This window comes from Oreochromis aureus, linkage group 8, assembly GCF_013358895.1.
Source record: "Oreochromis aureus strain Israel breed Guangdong linkage group 8, ZZ_aureus, whole genome shotgun sequence".
NCBI classification, from domain to species: Eukaryota; Metazoa; Chordata; class Actinopteri; order Cichliformes; family Cichlidae; genus Oreochromis; species Oreochromis aureus.
In genome coordinates, this window is record NC_052949.1 from 20,685,229 (window position 1) to 20,700,449 (window position 15,221).

General features: G+C 41.6%; 2 protein-coding genes across 6 annotated transcripts in view; both read left to right on the plus strand.

Annotated features, from left to right (window-relative positions):
- LOC116320124 (WD repeat-containing protein 49) overlaps positions 1 to 4,427 on the plus strand; it is a 23,006-nt gene extending 18,579 nt beyond the window's left edge. For 4 of the 5 annotated variants that reach the window (XM_039616126.1, XM_039616127.1, XM_039616128.1 and 1 more), the window contains one exon: positions 230 to 1,296. The gene's annotated coding sequence lies outside the window, so the exon portion shown is untranslated. Of the gene's footprint in view, positions 1 to 229; positions 1,297 to 4,302 lie in introns of those variants that run through there. The other variant, XR_005614041.1, reaches the window with a different exon arrangement.
- Positions 2,482 to 15,221, plus strand: part of fam20a (FAM20A golgi associated secretory pathway pseudokinase) — an 18,249-nt gene continuing 5,509 nt past the window's right edge. The window contains exons 1-10 of the mRNA XM_031739679.2: positions 2,482 to 5,014; positions 6,744 to 6,937; positions 7,402 to 7,452; positions 8,757 to 8,835; positions 9,077 to 9,169; positions 12,296 to 12,411; positions 12,790 to 12,970; positions 14,632 to 14,741; positions 14,861 to 14,942; positions 15,027 to 15,086. Of these exons, the coding sequence (XP_031595539.2) occupies positions 4,641 to 5,014; positions 6,744 to 6,937; positions 7,402 to 7,452; positions 8,757 to 8,835; positions 9,077 to 9,169; positions 12,296 to 12,411; positions 12,790 to 12,970; positions 14,632 to 14,741; positions 14,861 to 14,942; positions 15,027 to 15,086 (1,340 nt within the window). The 5' untranslated portion in view covers positions 2,482 to 4,640. The remainder of the gene's footprint in view (positions 5,015 to 6,743; positions 6,938 to 7,401; positions 7,453 to 8,756; positions 8,836 to 9,076; positions 9,170 to 12,295; positions 12,412 to 12,789; positions 12,971 to 14,631; positions 14,742 to 14,860; positions 14,943 to 15,026; positions 15,087 to 15,221) is intronic.

Genomic DNA, 15,221 nt, shown 5'->3' on the forward strand with positions numbered 1-15,221 from the left:
CCTAGACATGGAGGATGTTTTTTCCTGTAGCTGCCAGTTCAGTTCATGTGGACTGACCGTTGAGAGGTCAAGAAGGAGCCCTGCACTGATTAATCTAACGTCTTTGTTTGTAATCGGAATTAAGAATGTTGAAAAATGTCTTCACGATATCGATCTGTGAAGTCTTATATTTGTGTTTTCTGATATTGAAAAGTCTGGTTTTGATTTTTCTTTTTTTCTTTCACTCCAGGAGACGGCTTTATTGAAGATTTGCCCACAATCGGCTGTGTGTTTTATCAAAATTTGACTGGCAGCTCAAAGCTCAGCGTGCAGCATCTGAAAGAAAAAAGTGAGTCAGATGTAGAAAGAGATTCAAACGTGAACATTGTTCCTTTGTGTTCCTTTTATGAAGTTGTTTTGAAACAGCAAATTGAATATGTCCTTTTGAATATGCGATGAACTCACTGTGCTGGAAGGATTTTCAGTGTCACTGCACTGTCTCTTCTGCATTTCATATGCTGTATTATTTTTTGCCCTTTGTCCCTCGCTTTCAGCTTTCATCTTATTCCGCTGTAATGTTTGCAAACTAATGTATGATGTTTGGCCCATTTATTCATAATATACTTCTTTTATATGCATAAAGAAAAAAATTTGACACTTTGGGAAATATCAACACTGTGATGGTGGTGTGCTAGCCAAGCATAGTGGAGTGTAAATTATGTAAATGGCTTGCCTGGCTCTGTGCAACAGTATTGAAATTTGCCTAATCAGGACCTCTAAAAGCTCACAATGTGTAAAAATGAGAAATAACTTTATGGGGGTAGGGGTGGGATTGTACTCTGTGCTATTCTTGTTTTTGTTTTTTGAGTGGGTGCAACTTAGAGCTGTCCTCCCAGGAAATGACTATACTGTATTTCCATTTGTGTTTGTATCTATTTCCCATTTTCCTAGCAAAATATGAAGAAATGATGTGCTTTTGTACAATATAGTGGGGTGCTTAGCATTTTGTTACCTTTGGAAAAAGCTGAGCAAACTGTTTCGCTGTAATTCCCTTCTTTATGCTAAGCTATAGCAAAGAGAATGATATATAACTATGAAAGGACAGAGAGCTGAAGTAGTTTTAAATGAAGTTAGCTCTCTGACTTGTTGCAGGTCTTTGCAGATAATTTGAAGCTTCCTGATATGATACTTCTAGGTCATCCAAACAGTCATCTAGACAGGAAAACATCAGAGCCATCGCATCGCTTTATCTCAACAAAAGCCACCCTGTACTTATCATCACAGTTTGGCTAAATTGCAGAAATTGGTGACACAAGACTCAATGTCCTATTTTCATGTGTTTTCTTCACACATTTGATTTTGAAACATCTTTGCACGCACTTTTCCTGTTATTGAAGAACTGGGTTAGTTTAAGTACCGGTATGGATGTTCAAGCGGGGGTGGAGGCATGCTCACAGCTTCTTCCCTAGTGTGTTACCCGGGGATAAATGCGAACAGACACAGATGGGACAAACAGGGCAAGTCATCCGCAGAGCATTTTGCCCCCTCCAGCATCTTCAAGTCAACAGTGCATGAGTGAACTCCACCAAATGTGTTTTCAGAAATATCCCCAGCCTGCTCATGAACGTTCCTGTCTTTTTTATGCGTTGGCATAAAAGCAAAAAATGGCTTGAATTTCATTTTGTTGCCTTGAAAGCTTCCCATAAGACTGTTAAGTACAACCAAAAGACACTTAAATAGATGGTTTATTCAGTTGTGAAAAATGTGACCTCTCCTTGTACTCTTTACGCAAATACATAATGTAAAAATTCAATACTGTGCAAAAGTCTTGAGCCACTCTCATTTCTTTATATTTTGTTTCCAAGGAGGTGTTGCTTTGAGCAATAGGTCTCCAAATCTTCTGAAAGTCTTTCGAAGTTTTTATTTGGACATTGACTGCTTTTTCACTCATTTTCAGTTGAGTCCTAGTACCTGACCATCTTCAGAGTAACTTTTATTTTTTTGTTCCAAGCATAAAAAACGTTTTTTCCTGACTCTGTAAAATTTGTCAAAGATAAAAGAGTTTGATCAGCATAAAATAATATTATTACACCAACAAGATGATTCAAAGCATGGTGTGTAGTGTATTCTTAAAAAGTTTGAGGAGACTGGAGAAATGGAGGGCAAAATAAGTAGTGGCAGAAAACACAAATATTGAGTTTTCAGGGCAGTTTCTGTGGTATGAATGCAAAAAAACCTAGACACATATTTGTTTTATGGAGTCCATGCTTTCCTGGGTCAGGGCTGTTCTGGCAGCGCAAGTTCATGTTTCTTGTAATTCTGCATACTTTTGGCCTATAATACACTATCTACTACAGATTAACAGTATCTGAAAGTCATGTTCTTAAAAAATAGGGAAAAAATCCAGCAAAGGCCTGACACAGGCCCTGAGAGATGCATCTGGTCCTTCAGTTGATCCATCTACTGTTCATTGAAGACTCACCAGAAATGGTCTCAGTGGAAGGGTGGCTGTCAAGAAGCCATTTTTAAGGAAGGAAAACAGGGAGAAAAGGCTGATGGATGCCAAATTACACAAGAACAGAGTGTCTGCAGCCATCTGTAAGACAAGACAGAGGCTCCATTGTGGTTTGGGGCTCTATCTCAGCCAGTGGTGGAGATGTTAAAATTGATGGAATTATAGAATCGGAAAAGTACCATCACATTTTGAACTACCATTTGACTGGCAATGGCTTCGTTTTTCAGAGTGACAATGATGCCAAGCGCATTGCCAGTGAAGTAAAGAAAAGAAACGATGACTTAAAATACACGAACGCTTGCCTGAGAGACTTCAAGCTGTGTTGAAGGATAAAGGTAGTCACACCAGATCTTGTACAAACTACATTTTTCCCTTATATATTGTATTTCTATGCAAGTTTGTGTTGCACCTATTTCTCCTTTTCTTTGCAAAACATAAAGGAATGAGTGGTTTCAGAAATGGTGGCACAAGACTTTTGCATAGTATTGTGTCTGCTTTTAGACAAGAGCATCCCCTTTTTTTGACTCGTAAAAAAGAACAAAAAAAAGGGAAACTGTGGTCATAGAGGCAAAGCAAAATCTCCTCTACAGTCTGGCTAATTGGCAGGTTAAAGCTTCCTGTCACTGATTTCCAACATCAGCAACAGCTTCTCTCGCCCTGCTTTCTCTTCTGAGAGGGTAAAACACCCCGGAGAGCTGCTCCCAGACATCAACGCATCACTTTGCCAGAATTCCACACACACACAAACACATACAGCCAAGCAGACGACAGATGTTCCAAAATACCACAACAGTGCAGATGCAGGCTGGGAAAAGCCCTGTGAGGTTTACATTGCTTCACTATAAAGCTGCCTAGGGCTTTTAGGGTTGACGTGAGCGACAAGCAGTCTTTGTGACTCAGGAATCAGGAAGGCAAAGAATAAAGGAAAAGTGTCCTAACACGGTGAGGTATTGGATTTCTCTTTATTTTCTCATTTGAAGTTGTGCAACAACTTCTTTTTTCCCCTCCTGCGCTGCCTTTTATGAACGTTTGTATCAGTGTGGATCGGGGCAAGAGAGGTGAAGGAGTCGTGTGTGGGAACTACAGCAGGAAGGAAAGCGCAGCTGGGAATTTTTGCCTGGAGCGAGACAGACTGGAGGTCTGTAGCATAAAAGGAGGCAAAAATAAAGACAAAAAAAAGAAGAAAAGGGGAGAGAAATGAGCAAGGAGCGCAGAGGATGAAGAGGGATGAGAGGATTTAATGAGTTGGACAAGAAGTGAAAGTGGACTTCATGAGGAGGAGCAGGGTGGAGACAAGAAGATAACACAAGGAAGGGAAACTTTTCTCCACGCCCCTCTTGGGGAAAAAAAAGAAAAAGAAAGGATGGCAAGGCAAATAACACAGTCACGCCACCTTAACTCATTTCTACACCTGTGCACTTTAAACATGCAGATTTAAATCTTCCTGTCAGAAATCACCCAGGAAGGCGGCCAGCTTAAACACACGATAATGAAAACCGGACCTGGACCTGCACACAAGCGCTGGCACTGCATTAGACCCGCCACGCCAGCTGGACGGGGTTTTATTCAAATCTGTTGTGATAAGCAGAAGTGCGTTGTGTTGTTTCCGAGGACTTTGCTCTCCAGGACTGTGTGAGAGTTGTGTTTTCTGCACCCCCCACTGCACTCGCCGCTCTCTCCCTCTGCTAACCTGTAATTTGATGTTTGTGTACATACCTGCACATGCACACCCACACGCTCTACTCTCTCTCTCTCTCTCTTTTATATGTGCACTTGCACACGCTCTCTCTCGCTCTTCCTCTGAGCAGCAGGTCCCTGGAAGCAGCCAGACTGTCACTGACTGCCGCTAGCACATGTTCGCTCTCAGCTCGGCACTTTCTTCAGTAGCTGCCAAGAGAGGAGGAGGAGGAGGAAAAGTGAGGCTGGAAGAAACAGACTGAAACACAGATAGAGAACAGAAAGAGAGAGAGAGAGAGAGAGACTTGGACCAACCTGTGACTGCTTGCCTCTGCCTGGCTGACTGTGTGTGTGTGTGTGAGACTGGAGGGAGACTACAAGTGATGCCTCACACAGTCCCGAGCAGCACATAGCCAGGACTTTGCTCAGCTTTCTTTGTCCCCCCTATACACCCCCTCTTTCTGTTTCAATGATGAGAAGAGATCGCATCTTACTAGCTGTGACCCTCACGGCCGTCTTCTCCGCCGACCTCTATTTCATCCTCTTGCCGAAGCTGCGGAGCAAGGGCCTGACATCGGGACACTCCTGCTCATGTGGTGCCAACAAACTCACCCTCCCCCCAAGCCAGGGGGGTCTGGCCACGCCGCAGCTCTCCAACTGGACTTCTGCACCACTCCTGGACGGCACCACGTCTGAGCCTGCGTACGGAGGCTCAAAGCTGGTGAGGCTTTTCTCTCACCCTCTATACAACATCCAGACTCCGGCGCTGGGGCCAGAAGAGAGACTGCTGCAGGTGGAACAGCTGATTGACTACTACAGGAGGAAGGTGTCGCACTGGGAAAGGTCAGTTTCTGGTGTCGTGTTTCATCATTCTAAAATTAAGATATTGTTTGTTGTGACAACAATGCCACTGATTTTGCAATGCGTGACATGACGGAGTTACTTCACTTTATTGTTAAATAGCGTGTTCGTTTTGGCTCAGAGTTCCCACTGTGGTAGCACGTGTTGAGGCTTGACTGTGGTCAGGAGGCAGGGTCAGTGACACTGGGGCCAAACCCACCCGAGGCACACACACAAACACATGTCCATGAACTTGGATGCACTTTGTTCGTGGTGACAGGCATACACCCACAGACAGACATCCGGATCTGTAGACAATTCTGTGCGTCATAAAAACTCCAGTGTCATGTGGGCTGGGGCAGAAAACCCTGACAAACACGTCACTTCTGAGAGCCAGCATCTGGAACGGTTTCTTTAAGGTAAACAAGGATTTGTAAAACTGCTGGAGCCCATCTCAATCTTTGGGAGTTGTAGCTTTCTTGGCTTGTGAGGCTGTCTGTCTGTCTCCCTCAGAGAGATATAGATATTGGGCTCTCACAGTGGAAAATAAGAAGAATTATGAGCAATGGATCTCCCCACTGCGCTGCCTTACAAATGTGCACTAAAAAAAAGGCAGCTCAGAGGCTTGTTATTGCAAAATATTGCAACAGCATCTCAACATCGCATCTACTGCACTTTTTGACAGAGAGTGCATTCGTTGCGTGCATTTGTGACTTATCGGTTTCCCACAGTGTGTGTTTGGATACACACTCTGCGGTCTGCACTTGTCCAGCGTCCTGATTACTCTGATGTGTCACTTCAGATTAAATGAATGAGGTGGTAGGAATGACAGAAAAACAGACTTGTATTTTTAGCGCTTTGCTCCATTATCTCATTTTGTTATCCGGTCTGTGATGGAGTTTGTTTGGGTGGAGAAATGGCAGTCCCACTCACTGTGGTCAGCCCTTGCCATGTGGTGCCCCTCTTACCACAGACAGTATTTCTTTTGGTATCAGTTTATTCTTATTCCCACTTGGAGGGGAAAGGAGGCTGGGCAGTTTAGATTTGTTAAAACTCAATTTAGAAACAGTAAAAAGCCTATATGTAAAAGACTAATAAAACTTGGCTGACTATAAATGACTAATGGAGGCAAGAGTAAAGTGGTAAATAGAACAAGTACTGTATAACACGCTTAGTGAAGATCCCTAAACAACATGTTTTTCTTTCCTTTGCTTTAATGTATGACAAGCTCCAAAAAACCTGTTGAATGTGACTTTATGCCAGGAAAGTCTGGCACCAAAGCATGCAGCTCCAAATCTGTGGCCCTTGCAAAATAAAATACTAACCATAATTATTTAATGCAGTCAGGACAACTCTTTTCAAAAGAAGATTGGGTTGCAAAGTGGCATGCAGAGGAAGCAGCATCTACAGGCAGGGTAAAGCAAAATAAATAGCATGCTTTATACGGTGAATATTCTATTTAATTCTAGTTCATACATATTAATAACACTCAGATGCCTGCCTGTCAGTCCCTACCAGCAGTTCTTAAGCTTGTCATCTTCGGTTCAGAGTAAGCATCTCTTTAAATCAGCTACTCTGTTGTTTTAAATAACATAGGATTAACAACGGCTTTACAGAAAATTGATGTGTTTACATATGTTAACCATTTATTTAGGGCTCTGATAATAGGGAGTTGACAGCATCCTGTATCCCACAGCTAACATCTGTCCTATGTGTTATTCATCTTCCTCAGACACATGAAGCTCTACAGTGAGGCAGCGGCTCTGGCTAACATCACCGTGACTAAGCATGAGGTGACCTACGACCCTGATGCCAGCTGGCTGAAGTTCCACCTGGGAATAAACCGCTATGCTCTGTACTCCCATGATGACCCTACTGTCCTCCAACTTATCAAGGACATGCAGAGCATGACAGTTATCAGTGCAGGTGAACGTCAGATGGGATTTGGAGCGTCTAGCTCGATGATGTCAGGGAAAGAGTATCACCTTTCTGTGTTTTTGCTGTGCTGTCATATCCCTCATGGGGTCTAATTTTGTGAGCTGGGTGAAATTTTACATGTAGTGCAGTGTAATTGAATAAATATGCAATGAAAAACGCTTCTGTTAAGATAAAGGAGTTTTGTACAATTATATGCCTTTCTTTATGGATTTTACGAAGTCTACAGTAGGAAAGGTATAATATCAGTACAAGAGCAACCAAACAGCTGATTGTAGTGTATTGTAAAGCTCCTTTACACCACAGGACTCTAATGTTTTTTACAGTAAAGACTGTTCAGCTAGTGTTTTATGCAGATGGCAAATCTAGCACCCATTACTTTTCTGGAATTAGACAGGTACATTCCCTGCACTAAGTGTGCTAATTTATTACCTAACAAGTTCATTGTCTTACAGATTACACTCAAGATGAGAAAGCCCTAAAAGGAGCGTGTGATTGCACCCAAGGTATGACCACGTCATCACCGCCTCTCATGAGCCTTTTATCCATTCGGGGACTTTGGGCTTTTATTTTCTTTACCTCATATCTCATGTTGTGCAACTCTTGCATTGTATGCACAGTTTGAGTAACCGCATGAGTCTGATTTCTCACTAGCCTCTTTGTTTCTCTTTTTGTTTCCCTTCCTCCCTGCCTCTCTCTCACTCTGCCTTTTCTGCTTGGCAGTACCATCAGAGACAAACACACTGTTGCCTTTGTGATAGTGAGGATTTTTGGTTTTTCTATTGGCACCAAAATCCAGATTTGTCTTTCTGTATAAGACACTTTGCTCTGGGGGCAAATAAAACCCAGGAATTAGTCTGCGTTCAAAGGCAGAGCTCTTAATTAAGCGTTTGATGTCTGCACGCGCCGAGGGAAGCCAACGTTTCTTACCACCTACGCTGCCATCTCCTACTTTACTTCTGAGCAGCACGCAAACCAAAGCTACGGATGGATAATTGAAAGTTAGTGACATGCCAAACAATAGATGCTACTGAGCTGTTCACTAAGTAAAATTAAGGCTTACAAATTGATAGAATACACAAGTAAGTGCTGTAAAAGCATCGCAAGTAGAAATACAAACATTAAGGAGGACAAATAGCTCATTATTGGTTTTATATGTTAGATTTTTCTCCCAGCTATGTTTCTTCTTCTTCCACGCTGACTTGTCTGACCTGTCTTGTCTGTGCTTTGTCAGCATCCCTGCGCAGTGAAGTGCATGACCACACAAACATCACTCACTGCCAAAAAGAAACAAGCAACAAAACAATCGCTCCCCCCCACAGTTTAAATTTAACCTTCTCATTATTTCAGTCACCAAAGAGCGACGTAATTCATCGGCCACAGAAGCTGTTTGTGCCAGTTTGATTCGCGTTGAGTCATTTCCAGAAATGGTTTCAAATTGTAAACCTTGCTTGATTGTTAACTATTAAGAACCTGGAGTTTCACTGAGCACTGCAGGGAGGGGGGTGCTTGTATGTGCTGATCTGGACTACTGCTGTGACACAGTATGGAGCCAGTCAGAGAAAGCACAGGGTGCATCCAATTACCTTATTACACGGGCGAGGCTGGACAATGATTCACATTTTGCAAATCTAAAATCTTAAAATAATGAGTCAGTTTGCATGCTGCTCACTGTTTGCTTTTCCCTGGCCAAAAACATTGAGATAAGTGTGGAGTGGAAGTCATGTAGGGCAAATGTTGTGGTATAAAAAACTGTCTTGATCTCCGCTCGTACGCACCACACATCATGTTTCTGTGTGTCTTCCCGCAGTGGTGAAGCCCAGCGGACATCACCTGAAACTGGCCCTGAAAATGCGCAACCTAGCTAAAGCCATGTTTAAACCAATGAGGTGAGGAAATCTAGTTGGTTATTTTCAGTTGGTGAAATCAGTGAAATCACACAAAAACATGAAATGCTAAGTTAGGTTACATAACGTGCTATTACAGTGCACAGTCTATGTCATGTTCTGTGTGAATTTATGTCAGTCAAAAGCCTCGAGTTGGCCATCTGTAATGTCTTGATTATATACTGCAGAGTGTTGGAACTGACAGTTTGATCGCTTTGTGTGTGTGTCTGTGTGTGTGTGTCAGGCAGCAGAGGGACGAGGAGACTCCAGAAGACATCTTCTATTTCGTTGACCTGCAGAGACACAATGCAGAGATTGCTGCTTTTCATCTGGACAGGTGCAGCCTCATTATCCCTCACTCTTTTCACGTCTTCTCAGTCATCGCTGTTAGACTGGGTAATTTTAGCGTCCTCTCACTGTGGTTATGTGACTGCTTTGCTTGCTGGGGTTAATTTTAGTTTTGATTGCACACATGTTATTTTATTGATCTCAGTTATGTCCTTGTATATACAAAGGTACTATGACTGTTTTTGGAGGGAGGACGAATCCGACCAAATGGGAGGAAAAAAGCTTATTTATCACTTCGATTCATTTTCTTTTTTTCTTAGTCAGTTATCCAATTCATTTCTTGTGGGGAACGATAACATCTGATCCAAATTTATTATAACCCATAAAAATGACCAAAAGCCAGCCCCAGCTTCCTCCCACAGTCAGAAGACTTGCATGTTAGGTTAATTAGTGAGTCTAAATAGCCAGAAGGTATGAATGTGAGTGACAGCTGTGGACAGATAGCCAGTCTATTGCAGTGTATTGGCACTGCAATAGACTGGCTCTAGCTGTATGCCAGCTAGGCTCCACCACCTCTGTGCCTCTAAATAAATTCAGTGACTGATGTCATCGCAGCAGGCAGCATGGTGGTGCGATGATTTGCACTGTCGCCTCACACCAAGAAGTTCCTGGGTTTGAATCCACCATCTGGCCGTGGCCTTTTCTGTGTGGACTTTCCACATTCTCACCATGTCTGTGTGGGTACTTCAGCTTCCTCCCACAGTCCAAAGAACATGCAGTTAGTGGGTTTAGGTTAATTTGTGGTTCTAAATTGCTCATAGGTGTAAATGTGAGTGTCTGTGTTTGCCCTGTGACACCTCTTGCCTTAAGACAGCTGGGGTAAGCTCCACCTTGGTTTGTGATTGGTTACACTAAGAATGTGAATTTAGTAAACAAACAAGCTTAAAATCCGCATGGTTAGATGACAGTATTTGGCCACTCAACGATAGACTGTATATAAAAGATGGATGCATGACATCACATTTTTTAACTTCTATTCCAAAGTCTCAATTTTGTTATTATAAAGCCAGAAAAAAATCATGTTTGAGGGAGGCAACAGAATTCTTAGTTATCCCAAATGCTAGGTAGCTAGGCTAGCAAGCTGCATCCACATACACAAATGTTTGCTAATTAGTGCTAATGAATAAATAATTGCATTAAAAATGCTCCAAAAGGTATTGCAAACATGGTCAAGAGGTACATTTTAGTTACTTGAATAAACTAAGAAGCACTTGGCAGATGTGTCTAGCAACTACAACTGCCTGTGTTAACATCAAAGTGTCATGTATCGATTTGTTGCTGGCAGTTTTGAGGACCCAAATTGCAGACATGCAGATGAAAATTGAATTTAAACACCTTTATTACTAAACTGGAATCTGTAAATGAATAAACAGAGGCACACACACACGACAAGGAACAGAGGGAGACACAGGATGACGAGAGGCTGGGCAACAGGTGGCATGCAGCTGGAACAAATGCGACTAACGAAACAGGGGAAGCATAACTGAACATAATTCACTTGAATGAGAGACTGTCAAAATAAAACAGGAAGTGACACGCAAACTGAGACTCAGACAAGGACATGTAAGCTTACCGGGACAGGGTTTAAACCGAATGGGGAGACAAAACACAAACTGGACATGAAAAGGGGAACAGACATAAAAGCAAGCAATAACCAAAACTAGAACATAACCAAAGTGCATAAGCTCCTGACTAAACATAACCATCTCATAACTCCAGAGAATAAGAAAGTCGAAACAACCTCATAAACCTGGATCAAAGACCCAGAACCATGAAACAAAGTATGAGGGAAAGGAGCCGTCCTCCTAATGCTTCAACTCTGAGCCTTGGCAAACTTTTTTTGTGGGTATGTTATATAAGAATTTGCCCCAAGTGACCTTTCACCAAATTCTTTTTTTAGATGTTTCCATGCTGAATTTTACATCCCGATGTTAGGATCGGGTCTAAACATTGTGAAACTCTTTCTAAAATTTATAAAACAAAAATCCTAAAATTAACCAAAAATGAATCCAATTTAATTCAATTTTTTCCTATAGTGCCAAATCACTACAACGGTCATCTAAAGGCACTTACGATTTTGTAAGGTAAAGACCCTATAATGATAATCCATTTTTAGATTTATGGATCCATCCATTATGTCTTAGAGAGGAAGTGATGAAATTAAAGAATCCTCAGAGACGATGTGGCAGCATTCTTGTAATAGCGAGATTCAAAAACATCCTTAAAATCCCAAACCGTCTCCAACAATTAAGTCTAAAAAAACAGGTCCCCCTCTGCGAACGAATGTATCATGGAGCCTCGAAAAAGATTGCAACATTTTGGCACACCCTCAGATTTCCCAACTTGCTGATCAGTTCAAACCACAGTGTTTGGACACAGATGAGGACACACTTATCTTTATGCAATTACACATTAGCTGAGGCGAGGTGATTCACTCATCTGAACTAGACGGTATCATTAACAGGCCCACACACACACAGTGTTAAGTCACAGACAGAAAACAACTCCAGCACCACGTCAACAGCTCGAACAATTACTGTAATTACTCTCAAACAGTGCCTCTTCTCCTTATCTGCTCATACTTTATCTGTTATTCTTTAAAAAGTGAGAATGTCGTACAATTCCTGTTCCTGTTTTCTTTTTTTAAATTTTAATTGGCTATGTGTGTAATCTGTGGCAGTGTGTTGCCTCTCTCTCTTTGTTGTGTCTCACTTGCCAGAAGCCCTCATCATTATCACTCGCAATCAGGGGCTGGGGAATGCCAACCATTTTAGAAACAGCAATTCGGCATGACACGCTGATTGTTGTTTGATTACTGTTTGCGAGACATGACTAAAACTCTGCCTCTGGGGAGGTACAAGCTCTCGATAGTTTATATGAACGCAGCCAGCTGGATTACACAGCACGGCGGCTGTCAAGCGGACTCATTCACTGATAAGAATCAGTAAAATCAGTGAAAGTGGAACGTGGGCTCCTGTGAGATGAGCATTTAAAGACAGATAAGACTACCATCACCTTTGGAAGGTTTAAACTGCATTAATAGTTATGCCAGCACGAGCTGTCTCCCTACACGAGTAAAGGGTTTTCCTCTGAATCACATCAATATATTTTCTAGGATCCTAGACTTCCGGAGAGTTCCTCCAGTGGTTGGCAGGCTGGTGAACATCACAAGTGAAGTCCTCAAAGTAACCCAAAATGAAGACCTACGAGCTGTGTTCTTCACCTCCCCTGGTAAAAAAAAAACATCAGTTCCTCAGAGTAATACCTTTAGATTAGAATCAACACTTACGCCTGTATGTTAAATATAAACTCCTTTACAATAGTTCAAATACTTGATTGACACATGAATAGTGTTTCTCAGTAGCTGTGCATCTGATCGGCAGCTTGTTTATCTCTGCCCTTTGCATATCTTTGCAAACAAGCATGTCTCCGTGAAGCTAAGCTGATCCGCGAGTTATTTTTACTCAGTTTGATGTTTGTGTTTTTTCCTTGCTGTTGATATGGCATCCAGCTAGAGGGAAAAGCAGAGCTGATCAGAAAGCATGTAATCGGAAGTGAACAGAAAAACTCATTTTGCATTCTTCCATTTTTGTTCTGCTTCCCAAACAGCAAACAACACGTGTTTCTTTGCCAAGTGCCTGTATGTGTGCAAGACAGAATATGCAGCGTGCGGGAGCCCCGACCTGCTGGAGGGCTCCCTGTCCGCCTACCTGCCAGGCCTCAGCATTGCTCCCCGCATCTCCATCCCCAGCCCATGGATGCGTTCCTACACCTTCACCGGACGGGAGGAGTAAGAGCTTCTTCTTTTTTTTAATGCAGCACAAAACTGTTTAACTGCCAGCAAGCATTCTGCAAAATGGTGAGCTGGCGGTTGTTGATGGCAGTTGTTCAGCTTGAGGCTGAAGGGATGAATTTTTCAGCAGTTGCGAGACAAGCTGGTTGATGCACGAGCCAAATTCTTAAATGATTTCAGCTTTACTGACACCAGTTATTATGCAGAATGCTTGTAAATTCCCTGGTAAACAGCGCATTCAAGTTCATTCTTGGCACACAGTCCACTGTTGCCTGCAAGATTTTAGACTTAAAGTCTGTTTTCCAGTGACCAAGCCTGTCATCAACTTAAAAGGTTAGGCCAAATCTTGCCATGTAGACAACAGAAAACCGGTCCAAATATCACTTTAGTTATGAGAGTAAGTTTCATTTAGTTTATCCAGACAGGAAACAATAAATTCCACATTTATCAGAAGCTCCTTAACCTACACACTCTTCCTGTCCTGCCTAGATTCCAGTCAGTCAGCAATTTTTATGGAAGATGATGTACTCTGTCACACTGCAAAGCAGCTAAAACCGCTCTTCAACCTGATAACGTTAAAATAATGCGACGCCTGTCTCAGAGTCCTTATCTTAATGCAGTCGAGAATCTGTGGAAGCTCACTGAGGACAAAATTAAGACTAAATCCTGCAGGTGAGGATGTACTCAAGTCTTTCCAAGAAAGTGGTGTCCAACACATCCTGCCGGTTTTTGAATACTGGACCAATAATAATTTTCTGTATTTTGCTCCTAATTGCTGCTGTGGTTACTGTTTTGTGATTCAGATCACAATTCTTTATAAAACTTCTCATTTAAGTTTTTAATTCTGATATAGAATATTTTAGTTTTGTTCACTTTAAACAGGAATAAGTAGTAGCGGTGGAATTCAGGAAAATATAATAATAATAAGATAACAATATCTCTACTGTGTATATACAGTTAATTTAATGGATATTTCTTGCTACTAAAACATGAGTGTCATTTTCCATAAATCAGAGTGCATGATTTCAAAGACTCTTTTATTTACTATAGCATCCACTATTTTTAAGGCCTCCAAAGTCAGATTGCACCAGTCAAATGAAAACCACTTCCTGTTTTATATCATTAAAAAAAACCTCAGTGACTTTGTCACACAAAATAAATAATGGAGTTTAGAGGCCTCCTGACTTTTTAGAAGACCCTGTTATCAGGTTACATCATTGCAATAACATATTAACATTGTACTGTATAATGCATTTTAGAGCATCATACATCCAGATGATTTCTTTTAAAGGGAAGATCTTGCTTATTTTAGCAAGACTAACCAGATTTTGCAATTACCACAGGTCTGTAGAGTTATTACCAGTTAATTACATTTGAGGGCCTTATGAAATTAAAAAATGTGGCAAAGCAAGAACTAAACTGTTAAGACGTAAATAAAATAAAATAAAATACAGCAGTCTGTCTACTCAGTTCTGAATGCTTGCAGAAATGAGGGAGGTAACACAGTGTTAAACATCAACCCCTTTGTTTTGCTGGAGCATCACATTCAAAGTGAGCAATAAAAAGTTGTGGCTAATTTATTTTAATTGCTTCATTTTCCAAAGAATATTCTCCATCAGTTCCTTTTAATTTCCTCTCGTTTATGCTTCTTTCAAAAGGTGGGAAGTGAATCCTTTCTACTGCGACACAATAAAGCAGCAGTACCCCTATAACTCAGGAAACAGGCTCCTAAACATCATAGACATGTCCATCTTCGACTTTCTCATAGGTATTTCATTACCTCTGCATTATAAACTGTTCATGTAGCGTCAGATATTTTATATTGCGACAATCTGGCTACATGTGTAGAGGTTTGCTCCCGTCGCTAAAGTCACGCCTTCGTTACAGGGAACATGGACAGACACCACTATGAGATTTTTACCAAGTTTGGGGATGAAGGCTTCCTTCTTCACTTGGACAATGCCAGAGGGTGAGACAGAACCGCTGCTGAGCACTAAATGATGCTGCTTTTGTTCGCTGTGGGGGTTTAACGTGTGTGTTGTTTATGCACCAGGTTTGGGAAGCACGCTAAAGATGAGCTGTCCATCCTGTCTCCACTGTCCCAGTGCTGCATGTGAGTATGACTCAGTCTATGGAAGTTGTGTACATAAGGGCGTAAGTGCATTAGTACATTTTACCCAAATAATCCACAGATATCTTTTTTTTTTTTTTTTAATGAAATCCGTGAAAGAATTAAGGAAACTAAGTT